We start from the raw sequence: 21,926 nt of genomic DNA on the forward strand, positions 1-21,926 counted from the left end.
TACTAAGAAACATTACCCTAAATACATGCAGTACTAAGAAACATTCCCCTAACTACATGCAGTACTAAGAAACATTCCCCTAAATACATACAGTACTAAGAAACATTCCCCTAAATACATACAGTACTAAGAAACATTCCCCTAAATACATACAGTACTAAGAAACATTACCCTAAATACATGCAGTACTAAGAAACATTCCCCTAACTACATGCAGTACTAAGATACATTCCCCTAAATACATACAGTACTAAGAAACATTCCCCTAAATACATACAGTACTAAGAAACATTACCCTAAATACATGCAGTACTAAGAAACATGACCCTAAATAAATAAAGTACTAAAGAAACATTACCCTAAATACATACAGTACTAAGAAACATTACCCTAAATACATGCAGTACTGAGAAACATTACCCTAAATACATACAGTACTAAGAAACAATCCCCTAAATACATACAGTACTAAGAAACATTACCCTAAATACACACAGCACTACGAAACATTACCCTAAATATATACAGTACTAAGAAACATTACCCTAAATACATACAGTACTAAGAAACATTACCCTAAATACATACAGTACTAAGAAACATTACCCTAAATACATGCAGTACTAAGAAACATTACCCTAAATACATACAGTACTAAGAAACAATCCCCTAAATACATACAGTACTAAGAAACATTCCCCTAAATAAATAAAGTACTAAAGAAACATTACCCTAAATACATACAGTACTAAGAAACATTAGCCTAAATACATACAGTACTAAGAAACATTCCCCTAAATACATACAGTACTAAGAAACATTCCCCTAAATAAATAAAGTACTAAGAAATATTACCCTAAATACATACAGTACTAAGAAACATTCCCCTAAATACATACAGCACTAAGAAACATTACCCTGAATACATGCAGCACTAAGAAACATTACCCTGAATACATACAGTACTAAGAAACATTACCCTAAATACATACAGCACTAACAAACATTAACATAAATACATACAGTACTAAGAAACATTACCCTAAATACATACAGTACTAAGAAACATTCCCCTAAATAAATAAAGTACTAAAGAAACATTACCCTAAATACATACAGTACTAAGAAACATTAGCCTAAATACATACAGTACTAAGAAACATTCCCCTAAATACATACAGTACTAAGAAACATTACCCTAAATAAATAAAGTACTAAGAAATATTACCCTAAATACATACAGTACTAAGAAACATTCCCCTAAATACATACAGCACTAAGAAACATTACCCTGAATACATAGAGTACTAAGAAACATTACCCTAAATACATACAGCACTAACAAACATTACCCTAAATGCATACAGTACTAAGAAACATTAACATAAATACATACAGTACTAAGAAACATTACCCTAAATACATACAGCACTAACAAACATTACCCTAAATACATACAGTACTAAGAAACATGACCCTAAATGCATACAGTACTAAGAAACATTACCATAAATACATACAGCACTAAGAAACATTACCCTAAATACATACAGTACTTAGAAACATTACCCTAAATACATACAGTACTAAGAAACATTACCCTAAATACATGCAATACCAAGAAACATTACCCTAAATACATACAGTACTAAGAAACATTACCCTAAATACATGCAGTACCAAGAAACATTACCCTAAATACATACAGCACTAAGAAACATTACCCTAAATACATGCAGTACCAAGAAAGATTACCCTAAATACATACAGTACTAAGAATCATTAGCCTAAATACATACAGTAACAAGAAACATTCCCCTAAATACATACAGTACTAAGAAACATTCCCCTAAATAAATAAAGTACTAAGAAATATTACCCTAAATACATACAGTACTAAGAAACATTCCCCTAAATACATACAGCACTAAGAAACATTACCCTGAATACATGCAGCACTAAGAAACATTACCCTGAATACATACAGTACTAAGAAACATTACCCTAAATACATACAGCACTAACAAACATTCCCCTAAATAAATAAAGTACTAAAGAAACATTACCCTAAATACATACAGTACTAAGAAACATGACCCTAAATGCATACAGTACTAAGAAACATTACCATAAATACATACAGCACTAAGAAACATTACCCTAAATACATACAGTACTTAGAAACATTACCCTAAATACATACAGTACTAAGAAACATTACCCTAAATACATGCAATACCAAGAAACATTACCCTAAATACATACAGTACTAAGAAACATTACCCTAAATACATGCAGTACCAAGAAACATTACCCTAAATACATACAGCACTAAGAAACATTACCCTAAATACATGCAGTACCAAGAAAGATTACCCTAAATACATACAGTACTAAGAAACATTAGCCTAAATACATACAGTACTAAGAAACATTCCCCTAAATACATACAGTACTAAGAAACATTCCCCTAAATAAATAAAGTACTAAGAAATATTACCCTAAATACATACAGTACTAAGAAACTTTCCCCTAAATACATACAGGACTAAGAAACATTACCCTGAATACATAGAGTACTAAGAAACATTACCCTAAATACATACAGCACTAACAAACATTACCCTAAATGCATACAGTACTAAGAAACATTAACATAAATACATACAGTACTAAGAAACATTACCCTAAATACATACAGCACTAACAAACATTACCCTAAATACATACAGTACTAAGAAACATGACCCTAAATGCATACAGTACTAAGAAACATTACCATAAATACATACAGCACTAAGAAACATTACCCTAAATACATACAGTACTTAGAAACATTACCCTAAATACATACAGTACTAAGAAACATTACCCTAAATACATGCAATACCAAGAAACATTACCCTAAATACATACAGTACTAAGAAACATTACCCTAAATACATACAGTACTAAGAAACATTACCCTAAATACATACAGTACTAAGAAACAATACCCTAAATACATACAACACTAAGAAACATTACCCCAAATACATGTAGCACTAAGAAACATTACCCCAAATAAATAAAGTACTAAAGAAACATTCACCTAAATACATACAGTAACAAGAAACATTACCTTAAATACATACAGTACTAAGAAACATTACCCTAAATACATACAGTAACAAGAAACATTACCTTAAATACATACAGTACTAAGAAACCTTCCCCTAAATAAATAAAGTACTAAAGAAACATTCCCCTAAATACATACAGTACTAAGAAACCTGACCCTAAATACATACAGTACTAAGAAACATTACCCTAAATACATAGAGTACTAAGAAACTTTACCCTAAATACATAAAGTACTAAGAAACATTACCCTACATACATAAAGTACTAAGAAACATTACCCTAAATACATACAGCACTAAGAAACATTACCCAAAATACATACAGTACTAAGACACATTACCCTAAATACATGCAGTACTAAGAAACATTACCCTAAATACATGCAGTACTAAGAAATATTCCCCTAAATACATGCAGTACTAAGAGACATTCCCCTAAATACATACAGTATTAAGAAACATTCCCCTAAATACATACAGCACTACGAAACAGTCCCCTAAATACATACAGTACTAAGAAACATTCCCCTAAATACATACAGTACTAAGAAACATTCCCCTAAATACATACAGCACTAAGAAACATTACCCTAAATACATAGAGTACTAAGAAACATTACCCTAAATAAATACAGCACTAAGAAACATTACCCTAAATATATTCAGTACTAAGAAACATTACCCTAAATACATACAGTACTAAGAAACATTACCCTAATTACATGCAGTACCAATACACATTACCCTAAATACATACAGTACTAAGAAACATTACCCTAAATACATGCAGTACCAAGAAACATTACCCTAAATACATACAGCACTAAGAAACATTACCCTAAATACATACAGTACTAAGAAACATTCCCTTAAATACATAAAGTACTAAAGAAACATTACCCTAAATATATACAGTACTAAGAAACATTACCCTAAATACATGCAGTACCAAGAAACATTACCCTAAATACATACAGCACTAAGAAACATTACCCTAAATAAATAAAGTACTAAAGAAACAGTACCCTAAATACTTGCAGTACCAAGAAACATTACCCTAAATACATACAGTACTAAGAAACATTACCCTAAATACATACAGTACTAAGAAACATTCCCCTAAATACACACAGCACTAAGAAACATTACCCTAAATATATACAGTACTAAGAAACTTTACCCTAAATACATACAGTACTAAGAAACATTACCCTAATTACATGCAGTACCAATAAACATTACCCTAAATACATACAGTACTAAGAAACATTACCCTAAATACATGCAGTACCAAGAAACATTACCCTAAATACATACAGCACTAAGAAACATTACCCTAAATACATACAGTACTAAGAAACATTACCCTAAATACATAAAGTACTAAAGAAACATTACCCTAAATATATGCAGTACCAAGAAACATTACCCTAAATACATACAGCACTAAGAAACATTACCCTAAATAAATAAAGTACTAAAGAAACAGTACCCTAAATACATGCAGTACCAAGAAACATTACCCTAAATACATACAGCACTAAGAAACATTACCCTAAATAAATAAAGTACCAAAGAAACAGTACCCTAAATACATACAGTACTAAGAAACATTACCCTAAATAAATAAAGTACTAAAGAAACAGTACCCTAAATACATGCAGTACCAAGAAACATTACCCTAAATACATACAGCACTAAGAAACATTACCCTAAATAAATAAAGTACTAAAGAAACAGTACCCTAAATACATGCAGTACCAAGAAACATTACCCTAAATACATACAGCACTAAGAAACATTACCCTAAATAAATAAAGTACCAAAGAAACAGTACCCTAAATACATACAGTAACAAGAAACATCACCCTAAATACATACAGTACTAAGAAACATTCCCCTAAATACATACAGTACTAAGAAACATTCCCCTAAATACATACAGTACAAAGAAACATTCCCCTAAATAAATAAAGTACTAAAGAAACATTCCCCTAAATACATACAGTACTAAGAAACCTGACCCTAAATACATACAGTACTAAGAAACATTACCCTAAATACATAGAGTACTGAGAAACTTTACCCTAAATACATACAGTACTAAGAAACATTACCCTAAATACATACAGCACTAAGAAACATTACCCTAAATACATACAGTACTAAGAAACATTACCCTAAATACATACAGTACTAAGAAACATTACCCTAAATACATAGAGTACTAAGAAACTTTACCCTAAATACATACAGCACTAAGAAACATTACCCTAAATACATACAGTACTAAGAAACATTACCCTAAATACATACAGTACTAAGAAACATTCCCCTAAATACATACAGTACTAAGAAACCTGACCCTAAATACATACAGTACTAAGAAACATTACCCTAAATACATACAGTACTAAGAAACATTACCCTAAATACATAGAGTACTAAGAAACTTTACCCTAAATACATACAGTACTAAGAAACATTACCCTAAATACATGCAGCACTAAGAAACATTACCCTAAATACATGCAATACCAAGAAACATTACCCTAAATACATACAGTACTAAGAAACTTTACCCTAAATACATACAGTACTAAGAAACATTACCCTAAATACATGCAGCACTAAGAAACATTCCCCTAAATACATACAGTACTAAGAAACCTGACCCTAAATACATAGAGTACTAAGAAACATTACCCTAAATACATACAGTACTAAGAAACATTACCCTAAATACATAGAGTACTAAGAAACTTTACCCTAAATACATACAGTACTAAGAAACATTACCCTAAATACATGCAGCACTAAGAAACATTACCCTAAATACATGCAATACCAAGAAACATTACCCTAAATACATACAGTACTAAGACACATTACCCTAAATACATGCAGTACTAAGAAACATTACCCTAAATACATGCAGTACTAAGAAACAATACCCTAAATACATACAGTACTAAGAGACATTACCCTAAATACATGCAGTTTTAAGAAACATTACCCTAAATACATACAATACTAAGAAACATTACCCTAAATACATACAGTACTAAGGAAACAGGGTCATAGGCTGCTAAATCCACAGGCTACATTTATTCTTTCTTTTCAGGAATGTAAAAATCCAGTACAGTGTACCGTCAGTGTTATAGTTATATAAACTGCAGCTGTTGTCTAACACTGCTAACCCACATACACAGCCACTCACCAACCAATGTTTTACATGTAGGATGGCAGCTGTTGTTTAAAAGTGTTTGCCATTAGCAACAGGTTATAGTCCTTGCTCAGTCTAACTATGCCTTCATTGTTAGCAAAATAAACCTGGCTTATAAAATATATCTACAGTATACGTATATAACTATGGCTGGGATTTGCCAGTTACCTCAAGATATGATATCATCACTATACTTAGGTGCCGATACAATATGTATTGCGCTTCTCATGATTCTATCTGTATTGTGATTCGATACTGTCATTTTATGGCGATCCGATGTTCCAAACATATTGCTCACCATATATCTACTGCTGAGGGACAAGAGAGAGACATGAGAAAATGAGCTTTCTTTGATTAGTTATGGAAATAAAAGTGCTGAAAACAAATTGGCTCCCTATTTAAAATGAAGATGGACAACAAGCTATGAAGGAAAAATATTGTAGTTTTGGTGCAGGTACAGCCAAAACAATATATCGATATATCAATATGATAATATCCCGATATGTAACTGTATCGATTTTTCCCCCATCACTATAGAGTATATAACAATAGACTACATCTATACAGAGTCCAGATATTCCTCAGTGTGAGTGGGTTGTTAAGAACAGCACTGGAGCCCTGAATGACTGTGTTACGAAACAGCAAAGGAACACATACACAAGCACGGACACGCAGGCACACATCCACACGCACGCAGGCACACATCCACACGCACGCAGGCACACATCCACACGCACGCAGGCACACATCCACACGCACACAGGCACACATCCACACGCACGCAGGCACACATCCACACGCACGCAGGCACACATCCACACGCACGCAGGCACACATCCACACGCACACAGGCACACATCCACACGCACGCAGGCACACATCCACACGCCTGAATGACTATGGCTTAGTCCTAATAGGTTAATGATAATGCCATTTACATTTTTCTAGACAACAATAGTGCTGGCCACCTGATGAGAACGTGCGCCTTAAAGGGAAGACAGAGAGCGAGCGAGAGAGCCCTTCAGTTAATTCCAGTCAGTCAGTCAGTTAATTCCAGTCAGTCAGTCAGTTAATTCCAGTCAGTCAGTCAGTTAATTCCAGTCAGTCAGTCAGTTAATTCCAGTCAGTCAGTCAGTTAATTCCAGTCAGTTAATTCCAGTCAGTCAGTCAGGTTAAGGCTCTCTCTCTCTCTCTCTCTCTCTGAATACACGGTCGTTTGTACGGTAATTTGGTAAAAAGCCAATTTGACATTTGTTCAGTCAAATTTGTCTCCACTTTTGTGGAATGGGGTGATCAGACCTTGGTTCCAAATATTGGGAAAGACGCCAGAGCTAAGGATGATGTTAAAGAGTCTCTCTCTTTCTCTGTTTCTCTCACAGAGAGATCACCACCAATATCATTATCTGGGTCATTCCACAAAAAGAGTGCCTTTTGCATACCTTTCGTAGAAATTGTGCACCAATATTGAATTTTAAAAGCCTGTTATATTACATGAAGTGTGTCTATGAGTCTTTTTTATAGTCACAAACAGTGAAGACCAGTGGAATCCAGTGGAATCCACAACTAGAATAGTGTATATAAAACAGGAACAGGTCTGTATATAACACATTCTGCCAGGTCTGTATATAACACATTCTGCCAGGTCTGTATAGAACACATTCTGCCAGGTCTGTATAGAACACATTCTGCCAGGTCTGTATAGAACACATTCTGCCAGGTCTGTATAGAACACATTCTGCCAGGTCTGTATAGAACACATTCTGCCAGGTCTGTATATAACACATTCTGCCAGGTCTGTATAGAACACATTCTGCCAGGTCTGTATAGAACACATTCTGCCAGGTCTGTATATAACACATTCTGCCAGGTCTGTATATAACACATTCTGCCAGGTCTGTATAGAACACATTCTGCCAGGTCTGTATAGAACACATTCTGCCAGGTCTGTATATAACACATTCTGCCAGGTCTGTATATAACACATTCTGCCAGGTCTGTATATAACACATTCTGCCAGGTCTGTATATAACACATTCTGCCAGGTCTGTATAGAACACATTCTGCCAGGTCTGTATATAACACATTCTGCCAGGTCTGTATAGAACACATTCTGCCAGGTCTGTATAGAACACATTCTGCCAGGTCTGTATAGAACACATTCTGCCAGGTCTGTATAGAACACATTCTGCCAGGTCTGTATAGAACACATTCTGCCAGGTCTGTATAGAACACATTCTGTCAGGTCTGTATATAACACATTCTGCCAGGTCTGTATATAACACATTCTGCCAGGTCTGTATAGAACACATTCTGCCAGGTCTGTATAGAACACATTCTGCCAGGTCTGTATATAACACATTCTGCCAGGTCTGTATATAACACATTCTGCCAGGTCTGTATAGAACACATTCTGCCAGGTCTGTATAGAACACATTCTGCCAGGTCTGTATATAACACATTCTGCCAGGTCTGTATATAACACATTCTGCCAGGTCTGTATAGAACACATTCTGCCAGGTCTGTATAGAACACATTCTGCCAGGTCTGTATAGAACACATTCTGCCAGGTCTGTATATAACACATTCTGCCAGGTCTGTATAGAACACATTCTGCCAGGTCTGTATAGAACACATTCTGCCAGGTCTGTATATAACACATTCTGCCAGGTCTGTATAGAACACATTCTGCCAGGTCTGTATAGAACACATTCTGCCAGGTCTGTATAGAACACATTCTGCCAGGTCTGTATAGAACACATTCTGCCAGGTCTGTATAGAACACATTCTGCCAGGTCTGTATAGAACACATTCTGCCAGGTCTGTATATAACACATTCTGCCAGGTCTGTATATAACACATTCTGCCAGGTCTGTATAGAACACATTCTGCCAGGTCTGTATAGAACACATTCTGCCAGGTCTGTATATAACACATTCTGCCAGGTCTGTATAGAACACATTCTGCCAGGTCTGTATATAACACATTCTGCCAGGTCTGTATATAACACATTCTGCCAGGTCTGTATAGAACACATTCTGCCAGGTCTGTATAGAACACATTCTGCCAGGTCTGTATAGAACACATTCTGCCAGGTCTGTATAGAACACATTCTGCCAGGTCTGTATATAACACATTCTGCCAGGTCTGTATATAACACATTCTGCCAGGTCTGTATAGAACACATTCTGCCAGGTCTGTATATAACACATTCTGCCAGGTCTGTATAGAACACATTCTGCCAGGTCTGTATAGAACACATTCTGCCAGGTCTGTATAGAACACATTCTGCCAGGTCTGTATAGAACACATTCTGCCAGGTCTGTATAGAACACATTCTGCCAGGTCTGTATAGAACACATTCTGCCAGGTCTGTATATAACACATTCTGCCAGGTCTGGAATCCCATTACAAGTGTCACAGTAAAGGAAACACCTGCCGTAGTGATGCTGTGAATTGTATTGCCTTAAAGGTGTAAACATTGATTTCTCATTATGGCCATTTTCTTCAGCTCCCCTCCAATCACTTAGCATCACCTCTCCTCTTTACACATATTCTCTCTTTACTTCTCTCTCTCTCCACCTTTCCCTCCCCCTCATGTCGCTCACTCTCCTCCAGATCTGTTTCTATTTTCATCTGTGTGTTTTCTCAATAATTCCTGCCTCCACACACGCCACGCACACACACACACACACACACAGACCCAATACACACACACACACACACACACACAGACCCAATACACACACACACAGACCCAATACACACACACACACAGACCCAATACACACACACACACACACACACACACACACACACACACACACACACACACACACACACACACACACACACACACACACACACACACACACACACACACACACACACACACACACACACACACACACACACACACACGATACACACACAATTGTAGCTGTTGTCAATGAATAAATTGAGCTGGCCTCCAGGCCCCTGGTTACATCACCCAGGGGAGAGGAGAGCAGACCAAAGAAGCTCCCTCCCTCCCTCTCTTATTAAGTTATTCTGTCAGCCAACACAAAGCTAAAAATGGCTCCTCAGTAAAGCCAAGTTTAGTTCTGTAAAGGTAGAACAGATCGTAGCAGGCAGCCGGTGAGTCATCCGTGTGTGTGTGTGTTTGCTTGTGTTTGCCATTACATTATGATTAGGTTTTTAGTAATCTCACTGTGTGTGTGTGCTTGTTTGTGTTTATGTCTTCCGGGGCTTTGTGTTTGTGTGTGTGTGCACACTGACGGGTTAATATCAGAGGTCCTGAGTTTGAATTGAAAAGGTGATGAAATGCACGGTGCAGTGTGTATGCAGAATTGTGCAGAAGACTGACAACAAGGGTTGCCATGGCGATGGAGTGTGCCAGGCAAATTCACTGTGAAAGGTGCAGCTAGATGAAAATGTATTTCAATGTCCCTCTCCCTTCAACTCCCTAAAATGACATTGTTCTTTCATCAGCATCTATTTCAGGGGTCCCGAGAATAATATCCAAACCCCTTAATCTGTAGAAACCAATAACAGAACCCTGAATGAGAGTAGCTGTGTTTTTCTGCAGTAGTCTGGGCCACGGCCACATTCTAGGGTACGTCCCAAATGGCACCCAAATTCCCTGGTTAAAAGTAGTGCACTATATTGGGAATAGGGTGCCATTTGAGACACACACTGGGTCACGGTGACATTGTACTGAATCTACATTATGACCTGTTCAGAGATGATGTCTGTTATTTGAATACCCTGGCCAACAAGATTAAACATCTCTCTCTCTCTCTCCTCCCCCCTGTCTCTCTCTCCCCATCTCTCTCTCCCTCTCTCTCTCTCCCATCTCTCTCTCTCTCTCCTCCCCCCTGTCTCTCTCTCCCCATCTCTCTCTCCGTATCTTCCCTGGCTGTTCCTTTGTATTACATTATGAAAGGTTGAGTGAACCAGCAAACAAACTGAGTTAAACAGGACTGATGGGCTGTCAGTCTAAAACACTGAGGATGTCAGAACGGGAAGGGGACTAAATGTCTCTGATTATCTTTCTGTCTCCTCTGTCTTTTCTTCTTCTTGTTCTCTTTCTCCCTGTCATAATGACCTCAACCTTACGTCTATGTACTACACACGGGTGTGTCAGACTGTATATGTGTAATTCCTATAATATCAAATAGAAAGACAAATAGACAGAAACAGACAGACCCATACAGACAGAAATGTATTCATCTATCCATCTCACCTGTGCAGGAGAGTAGGGATCACGATTGTTCGGATCTTGCAGTGTTCCTGGATGCGTCATTGCCACGTGATGATGCATATTCCCCCCGGAGGAACTGCCTGGGACTCCCATCCCTCTCTCCTCTCCTCCTCCACCTCCCCCTGCTCCTCCACCTTTCTTCCCTCCTGCACAGACTCCCTCCGGCCCCATGCAGCATAGGGCCCCCGTGGCCAGCTCCAGCGCGATCTCGGCGTCCATCTCGGCGTCCTCCTTGGCCTCCTTGTTGCTCTCCTCCAGGTGTTTCATCAACACCGCCACCACCACGTTGACCAGCACGAACTGGGCCGTCAACACAAAGGACACAAAGTACATGGGAGAGATGAACTGCAGGCTGGGGTTGCAGGAGTAGTCAGGCCCGTAGTCCGGAGGGCACTCCCTCAACGTGTCCTAGGGAGGGGGGAGGGAAGGTGGGAGAGAGGAGAAATAGAAGCTGTCTGTTAGGTCAAGCCATGAAGACATTATTACATTTACCTAATTTAGCAGAAGCTCTTATCCAGAGCGACTTACAGTACTGAGTGCATAGATTTTAATACTTTTTCGTACTGGTCGCCAGTGGGAATCGAACCCACAACCATCTGAGCTACACGGGACTATACGGGACTATACAGAAACAACACGTTTTATTCAACAACTTCATGAACAAGAGTTAAGCTTTCCAACTTGAAACAAAGATATCAATGTAAGGCTCTTGTGAGCAAATTGACCTGTCACACATTAACTGTAAGACATCCAGACATGAGCTGATTCTAGTCTCTTCTCTCTCATTTGTTTTGACCTTTTCACTGTGTAGTCTCAAGTGTTTCCTTCTTCCCCTCTCCCCTCTTTTTCCTCCCTCTATCCCTCCCTCCCCTCTCTCTAGTCAGTACAGTGGTGATTCACTCTCTTTCTCTCTTCCCCCTCCCTCTATCCCTCCCTCCCCTCTCTCTAGTCTGAATCACCACTGTACTCTCTCTTTCTCTCTTCCCCCTCCCTCGTTCCAGGCAGTTTGCATCCAACACATCTCCAGGTAAAAGGCAGTGAAAGCTCACAAGGTCTCATCAGTAGTAATCTAAGAGAGGTGATGACACCGCTTCAGCTGAGAGGTAGCGGCTGTGATCCCCACCCATACCTCTACAAACCACTGAGGGGTTTTTATGGTGCGCCCCTGTCACACTCCATAATGCGTTGAGCGTGGGAGTGGGGGGGTGGGGGGCGACGACTGTGAAATGGGAGTGGGACACATTCCCCTATTTAAAAAGGCCATCTTTACAGAGAATATACAGAGCTGTGACAGGTCAGGTTATGGTAGCGCTCAAGGGGAGGAGGATTGGAAAGGTCTTGTTAAGCAGGACATAGGCTTGGGGTCTGCCCTCAGGGCCACAGGGCTGGTAATTACTCTGAAACTTCTCTGCAGCTATGAAGCCAGGCACCAAATACCAACCACAGACATCAACATGACAACTGAATAATACAACCCAAATAGCAACACATTGAAACATGGTAATCCAAGTCATTTTAGATTAAAGTATCAGATGATCAACTATCTCATTTATTGTAATAAACACTCCATAGAACACCATGTAGAAGTCCATCCATACCTTCATGATCCCATTCCAGTTGTCCCCAGTGGAGACCTGGAACAGAGTGAGGAAGGCCATGCCAAAGTTCTCAAAGGTAGCATGGCGGCTCATCCCCTCACATGGGTAGTCCTCGTTACACACTGGGAGAGGAGAGTAAGGAGGGAGGGAGGAATAGGGGAGGGAGACATGGGGGAGGGAGGGATGGGGAGGTAAGAGAGAGTGAGAGATAAGGGGAGAGAGAAACAAATAGAGAAAGATAGATACAGAGAGGGGGGAACAGGGGGAAGGACAAAGGGATAGAGGGAGAGATAAAGATACATGAAGAGAAAATAACAGTTTATATAGAGAACATTTATCTGTTCAGTCGTCTTAGAAACCAACAACCAACAGCAGCAGACGTGGTTGTTTGCTCCTGGTCTTAAAGCCGTCTTGGCTGATTGTTTACACATCTCTCTCCTTACTACAGTTGCATGTGGCTCTAATACTTTGCTCAAGACTGATGGGTTGAGAGATGACCTCCAGCAGACATGACTAGAGTCCATAGAGAGAGTGTGACAGTTTGAAGACAGGCCTAGCTGATGTGTTATTGGTTCTCCTGTCTAGTCTCCATGATACTTCTTGGTTCTGGCTGCGTCCAGATACTTTACGACAAGTCCGTTTCTATTTCTGTCTTGGCTCTGTAATCGAACAGGATTGGATATGTATAACTCTGAACGTGGTGCGCCATTGGGTGTGCAGGGTTTTGTTCCAGCCCATCACTACCAACTCACCCAGTTCTCCAAACAGCTCAACCCCCAGTGCTGCATAGATGAAGAACAGGAGCATGAAGAGCAGGCCCAGGTTCCCCACCTGAAACACACATAGGAACAGTGTTAGGAACTGTTTCTGCTCTACATTCTCTTTGTATTGAACTGTTATTTTGACAGGGAGTCATGCTGAGTCCAAGGTCTCTTTTACAGAGAGATTTTGGGCTCCCAAGTGGCGCAGTGGTCTAAGGCACTACATCTCAGTGCTAGAGGCGTCACTACAGACACTCTGGTTCAAATCCAGGCTGTATCACAACCGGCCGTGATTGGGAGTCGCATAGGGCGGCGCACAATTGGCCCAGCGTCATCCGGGTTTGGCCGGTGTAGGCCGTCACTGACTGGCCTAGTTCAATAAAGGTTGAAAAAAAAAATACGGATGAACACTGTAGTGATCACATTTTTCTGTAAAAAGATCCTCAATCAGCCATCTGAATTGACCTAGAGGCACCAAATCATACATCTTTTAGACAAACATTCTGAACATTGCATCCCACTGAAAGAACAGCGGGTGTTTTGGCCTTGCCTTTTACCAAGCAACAAAACCTATTGGTCCCAGCATCCATGTTGTGGCACAGCCTCTACCGTATCAGAATTCTCAGTAGATTTATAATTTGCTAGTTGTTCTGCCTTTCGCTTGCGTAGGCCTGCTACCAAAAAAGAGAAGTGAAAGCTAGACATGTGGTGCACAACCAAAGCCTAAGTCCTACATCGTATCAGAATCCTCAAGAGGAACCTGAGGAGGGAATTGGGAAAGTTGTCAGTGGCATAACCTTACTTTGTTATTGTGACTGTGTAGTTGGAAGCCACCCAGGACACACAGCAGTAGATCCCTCTCTGTCTGCTGAATGGGACTGCATAAAGAGGTTATGTAGTAAATATGCTCAGAAAACACAATCCCATTAGTGAGATGTAACCTTACAGAGCAAATGTCACAGCAGCCAGCACACAGCTCTGTTCTGGCCTGCTCTAGTCTGCTCTTGCCTGATCTAGCAATAAGAGACACACTGCACATCACTTCCGGTTGAACGTGGAACGAGGGAGAGTTCAGTTTTGTTGTTTTGAAAAGTTTGTTGTTTTGAAAGTGTATTGGAAAGTTCTTAGTAGAAAGCTAACTTTCAGAACCCGCAACACAGTTGGCATCAGTTGCTGGGACTGCTAGTCTCTGTCCAGTGATCCTGCCGACCAAGGATGGGTCTGAGGAGCAATTTGGCGTAGCAGCTAGCTTAGCTGGGTTTTCTTGAGGGCTTGAACGCAGCCCGCGACACAGGACCGCAGATTGTTCCGGGTTTATGGCTGTCTAGATCCCTGCTGTTTGTTGTTGTCACCTCCCTGTGACCTGCCCTGTCTGGAACTGTGAGGAGTAACAGCGTAACCTACGTTGCTAGCTACCATGACAAAGACCAAAGCCGGCGGGAGTCCCGTTGAGGACAGTGTCTCTCTATCACAGGTAAAGGATCTTTTAAACTAACAGAAAGAGTATAAGCAGTTGTTACAACAACAAGAAAATAGCTTCAAGTGTTTGTCTAAATACTGGTGGATTCAACAAGTAAAATAATGGACGACCTGACCAGAGAGGTCCAGGACCTGAAGAACAATACTGGTGGATTCAACAAGTAAAATAATGGACGACCTGACCAGAGAGGTCCAGGACCTGAAGAACAGTTTGCAGTTTTCCCAGGGTCAGCTAGATGAGTTGAAACAGGAAAACGGCAAGATGACAGCAATCTGTAAGTCGTTGAGAGAGGACATCAGTTCTTTATGTGAATCCATGATAACAATGACGGATAAATCAGACTTTCTGGAGGGACAATCAAGGCAGAACAACATAGTTGCGGATGGAATTGCAGAATCTCCACATGAGACCTGGACGGAGTCTGAGGACAAAGTGAGGGAAATGATCTCTGAGAAATTGAAGATGGACCACAGGAAGATTGAGGTGGAGCATGCCCACAGGACTGGAAAACCCACCACCATCCCAGGTGACAGGCCCGATAGTGGTCAAGTTCCTGAAGTTCAAGGACAAGGTAGCTGTTCTGGAAAGAGCCAAGAACTTGAGAGGAACATATATCTTCCTCAACGAGGACTATCCTGAAGCTCTGCACCAGAAGAGGAAAGAACTTATCCCAGGCATGAAAGCTGCCAGAGCGCGTGGGGACATCGCTTACATCTGCTATGACAGGCTCATTGTTCACCTTCCCAGAAGCCTGGAAGGGATGAGAGAGCCAAGCCTATGGGTTCGTAGCTTCAACCGCGCAGCACACACACACACACACACACACACACACACACACACACACACACACACACACACACACACACACACACACACACACACACACACACACACACACACACACACACACACACACACACACACACACACACACACACACGCACACCAATTGATTAATGGACTGCTGAATGTATATATTTTTCTCTTGCTTTGTTTGCTCTTTTCAGTATTATGTATATCTCTGATAACTTCTTTGGGATAGGGGGCAGCATTTTCACGTTTGGATGAAAAGCGTGCCCAGAGTAAACTGCCTGCTACTCAGGCCCAGTTGCTAATATATGCATATTATTAGTAGATTTGGATAGACAACACTCTGAAGTTTCTAAAACTGTTTGAATGATGTCTGTGAGTATAACAGAACTCATATGGCAGGCAAAAACCTGAGACAAATCCAACCAGGAAGTGGGAAATCTGAGGTTTGTAGTTTTTCAACTCATCGCCTATCGAATATACAGTGTCTATGGGGTCATATTGCACTTCCTAAGGCTTCCTAAGTCAACAGTCTTTAGAACCTTGTTTGATGCTTCTACTGTAAAGGAGGGGGGAATGGGAGCTGAATGAGTCAGAGGTCTGCCAGAGTGGCATGTGGTTTACGTGAGAGCGACCTGCGTTCCATTGCAATTCTAAAGACAAAGGAATTCTCCGGTTGGAACATTATTGAAGATTTATGTTAAAAACATTCTAAAGATTGATTCTATACATCGTTTGACATGTTTCTACGGACTGTAACGGAACTTTTTGACTTTTTGTCTGTACCTAGTGATCGCGCGTCATGAATTTGGATTTGTGAACTCAAGGCGCAAACAACAAGGAGGTATTTGGACATAAATTATGTACTTTATTGAACTAAACAAACATTTATTGTGGAACTGGGAATCCTGGGAGTGCATTCTGATGAAGATCATCAAAGGTAAGTGCATATTTATAATGCTATTTCTGACTTCTGTTGATTCCGCAACATGGCGGGTATATGTTTGGCTTGTTTTGGTCTCTGAGCGCCGTACTCAGATTATTGCATGGTTTGCTTTTTCCGTAAAGCTTTTCTGAAATCTGACAAAGCGGTTGCATTAAGGATAAGTATATCTATAATTCTGTGCATAATACTTGTATCTTTTATCAAAGTTTATTATGAGTATTTCTGTAAATTGATGTGGCTCTGAGCAAATTCACGGGATGTTTTGGAGGCAAAGCCAAATGTAAACTGAGGTTTTTGGATATAAATATGAACTTGATCAAACAAAACATACATGTATTGAAGATACATCTGATGAAGAATATCAAAGGTTAGTGATTAATTTGATCTCTATTTCTGCTTTTTGTGACTCCTCTCTTTGGTTGGAAAATGGCTGTATGCTTTCTGTGACTAGTTGCTGACCTAACATAATCATATGTTGTGCTTTCGCTGAAAAGCCTTTTTGAAATCGGACACTGTGGTTGGATTAACGAGAAGTTTATCTTTAAAATGGTGTCTAATATTTGTATGTTTGAGAAATTTGAATTATGAGATTTCTGTTGATTGAATTTGGCGCCCTGCAATTTCATTGGCTGTTGGCTGTTTGCTAGCGGAACCCCGTTCCCAGACAGGATAAGCTACCCAGGAAAGGGCTGAAAATAGCCCATATTAATATATGTAGCCTGAAGGTTCATGAAATCAATAACTTGCTAATATCAGATAACATTCATATATTAGCCATTTCTGAGACCCACTTAGATAACTCATTTGATGATACATCAGTAGCAATACAAGGATATAACAACTATAGAAGAGACAGAAATGCTTATGGGGGAGGTGTTGCTGTATATATTCAGAGCCATATCCCTGTAATGCTTAAAGACAACCTTATGCCAAGTGTTATTGAAGTGTTGTGGTTGCAGGTTCACTTGGCACATCTAAAGCCTTTTCTTTTGGGGTGTTGCTATAGGCCACCAAGTGCTAACAGTCAGTATCTAAATAATATGTGTGAAATGCATGATAGTGTATGTGATGTAAACAGAGAGGTCTACTTTCTTGGGGACCTGAATACTGACTGGTTTTCATCAAGCTGTCCGCTCAAGAGGAAGCATCTCACTGTAACCAGTGCCTGTAATCTGGTTCAGGTTATTAATCAACCTAACATGGTTTTTAAAAAACACTACAGGAACAAGAACATCCACATGTATCAATCACATTTTTACTAATACTGTAGAACTTTGTACTAAAGCTGTATGCGTACCCATTGGATGCAGTGATCACAATATAGTGGCTATATCCAGGAAAGCCAACGTTCCAAAAACTGGGCCTAAAATAGTGTGTAAGAGATCACACAAAATATTTTGCTGTGACTCTTATGTGGATGATGTTAAAAATATTTGTTGGTCTGATGCGAATAATAAGGAGCATCCAGACGCTGCACTTGATGGATTTATGAAATTGTTTCTTCCAATTATTGATAAACATGCACCTGTTAAGAAAGTGACTGTTAAGGCTCGATGGATTGATGAGGAAACTGTATGGTTGAAAGAGATGGGGCAAAAAGAGTGGCTAATAAGTCTGGCTGCAAATCTGACTGGCTGACTTACTACAAATTTACTTTAAATGAAATTATGGGCAGAAAGACAAATTCGAATCAGATGGCTTATTTATCACAAAACCATTTGATGTTGCCAATTATTTTAATGATTACTTCATTGGCAAAGTGGGCAAACATAGGCAGGAAATGCCAACAACAAACAGTGAGCCATTGTATTCATGCATTAAAAAAATATATAATGAAAGAAGATCGTTTCAAGTTTGAATTTTGTAAAGTTAGTTTGGGAGAGTTGGAAAAATTATTGTTATCGATCAATAATGACAAACCTCCTGGCATTGACAACTTAGATAGAAAGCTACTGAGGATGGTAGCTGACTCTATAGCCACTCCGATCTGTCATATCTTTAATCTGAGCCCTAGAGGAAATTCTTAGTCCTCAGGCCTGGAGGGAAGAACAAAGTAATTCCGCTACCCAAGAGTGGTAAAGCGGCCTTTACTGGTTCTAACAGTAGACCTATATGCTTGCTGCCAGCTCTTAGCAAACTGTTGGAAAAAATAGTGTTTGACCAAATACAATACTATTTCTCTGTAAACAAATTATCAACAGACTTTCAACATGCTTATAGAGAAGGGCACTCAACATGTACTGCACTGACACAAATGACTGATGATTGGTTGAAAGAAATTGATAATAAGAAGATTGTGGCAGCTGTACTGTTAGATTTCAGTGCAGCCTTTGATATTATTGACCATATCCTTTTTTTGAAAAACATTTGTGTTTTGGCTTTTCAACCTCGTGGATTCAGAACTATCTATCTAATAGAACTCAAAGGGTTTTCTTTAATGGAAGCTTCTCTAATGTAAAAACATATAAAGTGTGGTGTACCGCAGGGCAGCTCTCTAGGCCCTCTACTCTTTTCTATTTTTACCAATGACCTGCCACTGGCATTAAACAAAGCATGTGTGTCCATGTATGCTGATGATTCAACCATATATGCATCAGCAACCACAGCTAATGAAGTCACTGAAACCCTTACCAAAGAGTTACAGTCTGTTTTGGAATGGGTGGCCAGTGATAAACTGGTCCTGAACATCTCTAAAACTAAGAGCATTATATTTGGTACAAATCATTCCCTAAATTCTAGACCTCAGCCGAATCTGGAAATTAATGGTGTGGCTGTTGAACAAGTTGAGGAGACTAAATTACTTGGCGATACCTTAGATTGTAAACTGTCATGGTCAAAACCTATAGATTCAATGGTTGTAAAGATGGAGAGAGGTCTGTCCGTAATAAAGAGATGCTCTGCTTTTTTGACACCACGCTCCAAAAAGCAAGCTCTGTAGGCTCTAGCGTTGTCTCATCTTGATTGTCCAGTCGTGTGCAAGGAAAGACCTAGTTAAGCTGCAGCTGGCCCAGAACAGAGCGGCACGTCTTGCTTTTCATTGTAATCAGAGGGCTGATAAAAAATACTACATATATGCCAGTCTCTCTTGCCTAAGAGCTAAGGAGAGACTGATTGCATAACTTCTAATTTTTATAAGAAACATTAACGTGTTGAAAATCCCAAATTGTTTGCATAGTCAATTTCACACAGCTCTGACACACACATGTACCCCACCAGACATGCCCCCAGGGGTCTTTTCACAGTCCCCAAACTCAGAACAAATTCAAGAAAGCGTACAGTATTATATAGAGCCATTATTGCATGGAACTCTGTTCCATCTCATATTGCTCAAATAAAAAGCTAACCTGGTTTAAGATAAAGCAACACCTCACGGCACAACACCTCTCCTCTATTTGACCTAGATAGTTTGTGTGTTTGTATTGATATGTAGGCTACGTGTGCCTTTACATTTTTTAAATGTAGTTCTGTCCTTGAGTTGTTTTAGTCCATTAATGTTCGGTATTATGTCATGTTCCATGTTTTGTGTGGACCCCAGGAAGAGTAGCTGCTGCTTTTGCAACAGCTAATGGGGATCCTAATGAAATACCAAAAATACCAAAAAGCCTGATCTAGCCTGCTCTATCCAGATCTAGCCTGCTCTATCCAGATCTAGCCTGCTCTATCCAGATCTAGCCTGCTCTATCCAGATCTAGCCTGCTCTATCCAGATCTAGCCTGCTCTATCCAGATCTAGCCTGCTCTATCCAGATCTAGCCTGATCTAGCCTGATCTAGCCTCTACCAGGCTAACAAATCGCAAGACAAACAGTCACAGACTTGAAGCTGTTTTTCATAGAAGAACACGACCCACGTTTATTAAGATAGGAGTGTTTAGTGAGGGTTAGAGACCAAGGTCGTGTTCAGCAGGTACTGAACGTCCGGGAACGTTTTTGAAACCAACAAAGGAGCGTGTGTGTTCTTAGTGGACAAGTTCAGGTGGTAATACCTCCATTTCAAAAGGTTTTCTCCCATTTGGGTCTACTGAACATGCCCCAGGTCAGCAATGTCTAAGTTAAGTAGAAATTATGTAGTGACGTAACAGTTCCATAAAAATCTCTAAAGCACTTTAGATCCAGACTTTGTTTGTCATACTGTCAGTCTCAGTCTCTCATCAGACTGTCTCAGTATGATACCGAGTTCCCTTTGGGCCAGAACTAATGCAAGCTCTCCCCAGCTACCTGTGTCACAGTTGATTAGTGATGTATCTACCAGGGAGACCGTAGATCTTACACTACTGGGGATGATTTAAGCACCTCTGAAAATAGCACTATTCCATGGAGATCAGTTTAATGATCTGTGATTCTTAATGACATGTTTCTATGAGGGGTGATCCAAGCAAGCAAGAGACAAACAAAGGGTGAATTTATACCGGGTGAAACCTGGGTCAGTGATAAGTGAGTCTTGAATTTACTTTGATCTGTGCACGTAGCTAAGAGCATGCTATGCTAGCCAGGATCCATTCACTTTTACTGTGTTTTGGTCCCCAATACTAATGTTAGCTAGCGAATAGTGGCTGTGGCCATAGATGCAAACCCAGAGAGGGGATAGCTAATCTCTCCCGGCCAAGGGACTAATTTTAAGGAAGTCTGTATTTTCTGAAAAAAAAATCACAGGGATAAAAAAAAAAAATAGTAGCTAAGAGAATGGTACAAGATGTCGCTGTGAGCACTCGTAATGAGCTTTCTG

At 39.7% G+C, this 21,926-nt stretch overlaps 1 protein-coding gene across 1 annotated transcript in view; it reads right to left on the reverse strand.

The window, feature by feature from the left end:
* Positions 1-21,926, reverse strand: part of LOC120044082 (voltage-dependent T-type calcium channel subunit alpha-1I-like) — a gene marked incomplete at its 5' end in the record, with an annotated part of 151,521 nt that overhangs the window by 15,314 nt on the left and 114,281 nt on the right. Inside the window, 3 exons of the mRNA XM_038988670.1 lie at positions 11,591-12,016; positions 13,207-13,328; positions 13,959-14,037. Of these exons, the coding sequence (XP_038844598.1) occupies positions 11,591-12,016; positions 13,207-13,328; positions 13,959-14,037 (627 nt within the window). The remainder of the gene's footprint in view (positions 1-11,590; positions 12,017-13,206; positions 13,329-13,958; positions 14,038-21,926) is intronic.

The sequence above is a fragment of the Salvelinus namaycush genome, chromosome 3, assembly GCF_016432855.1.
Source record: "Salvelinus namaycush isolate Seneca chromosome 3, SaNama_1.0, whole genome shotgun sequence".
Classification (NCBI taxonomy): domain Eukaryota; kingdom Metazoa; phylum Chordata; class Actinopteri; order Salmoniformes; family Salmonidae; genus Salvelinus; species Salvelinus namaycush.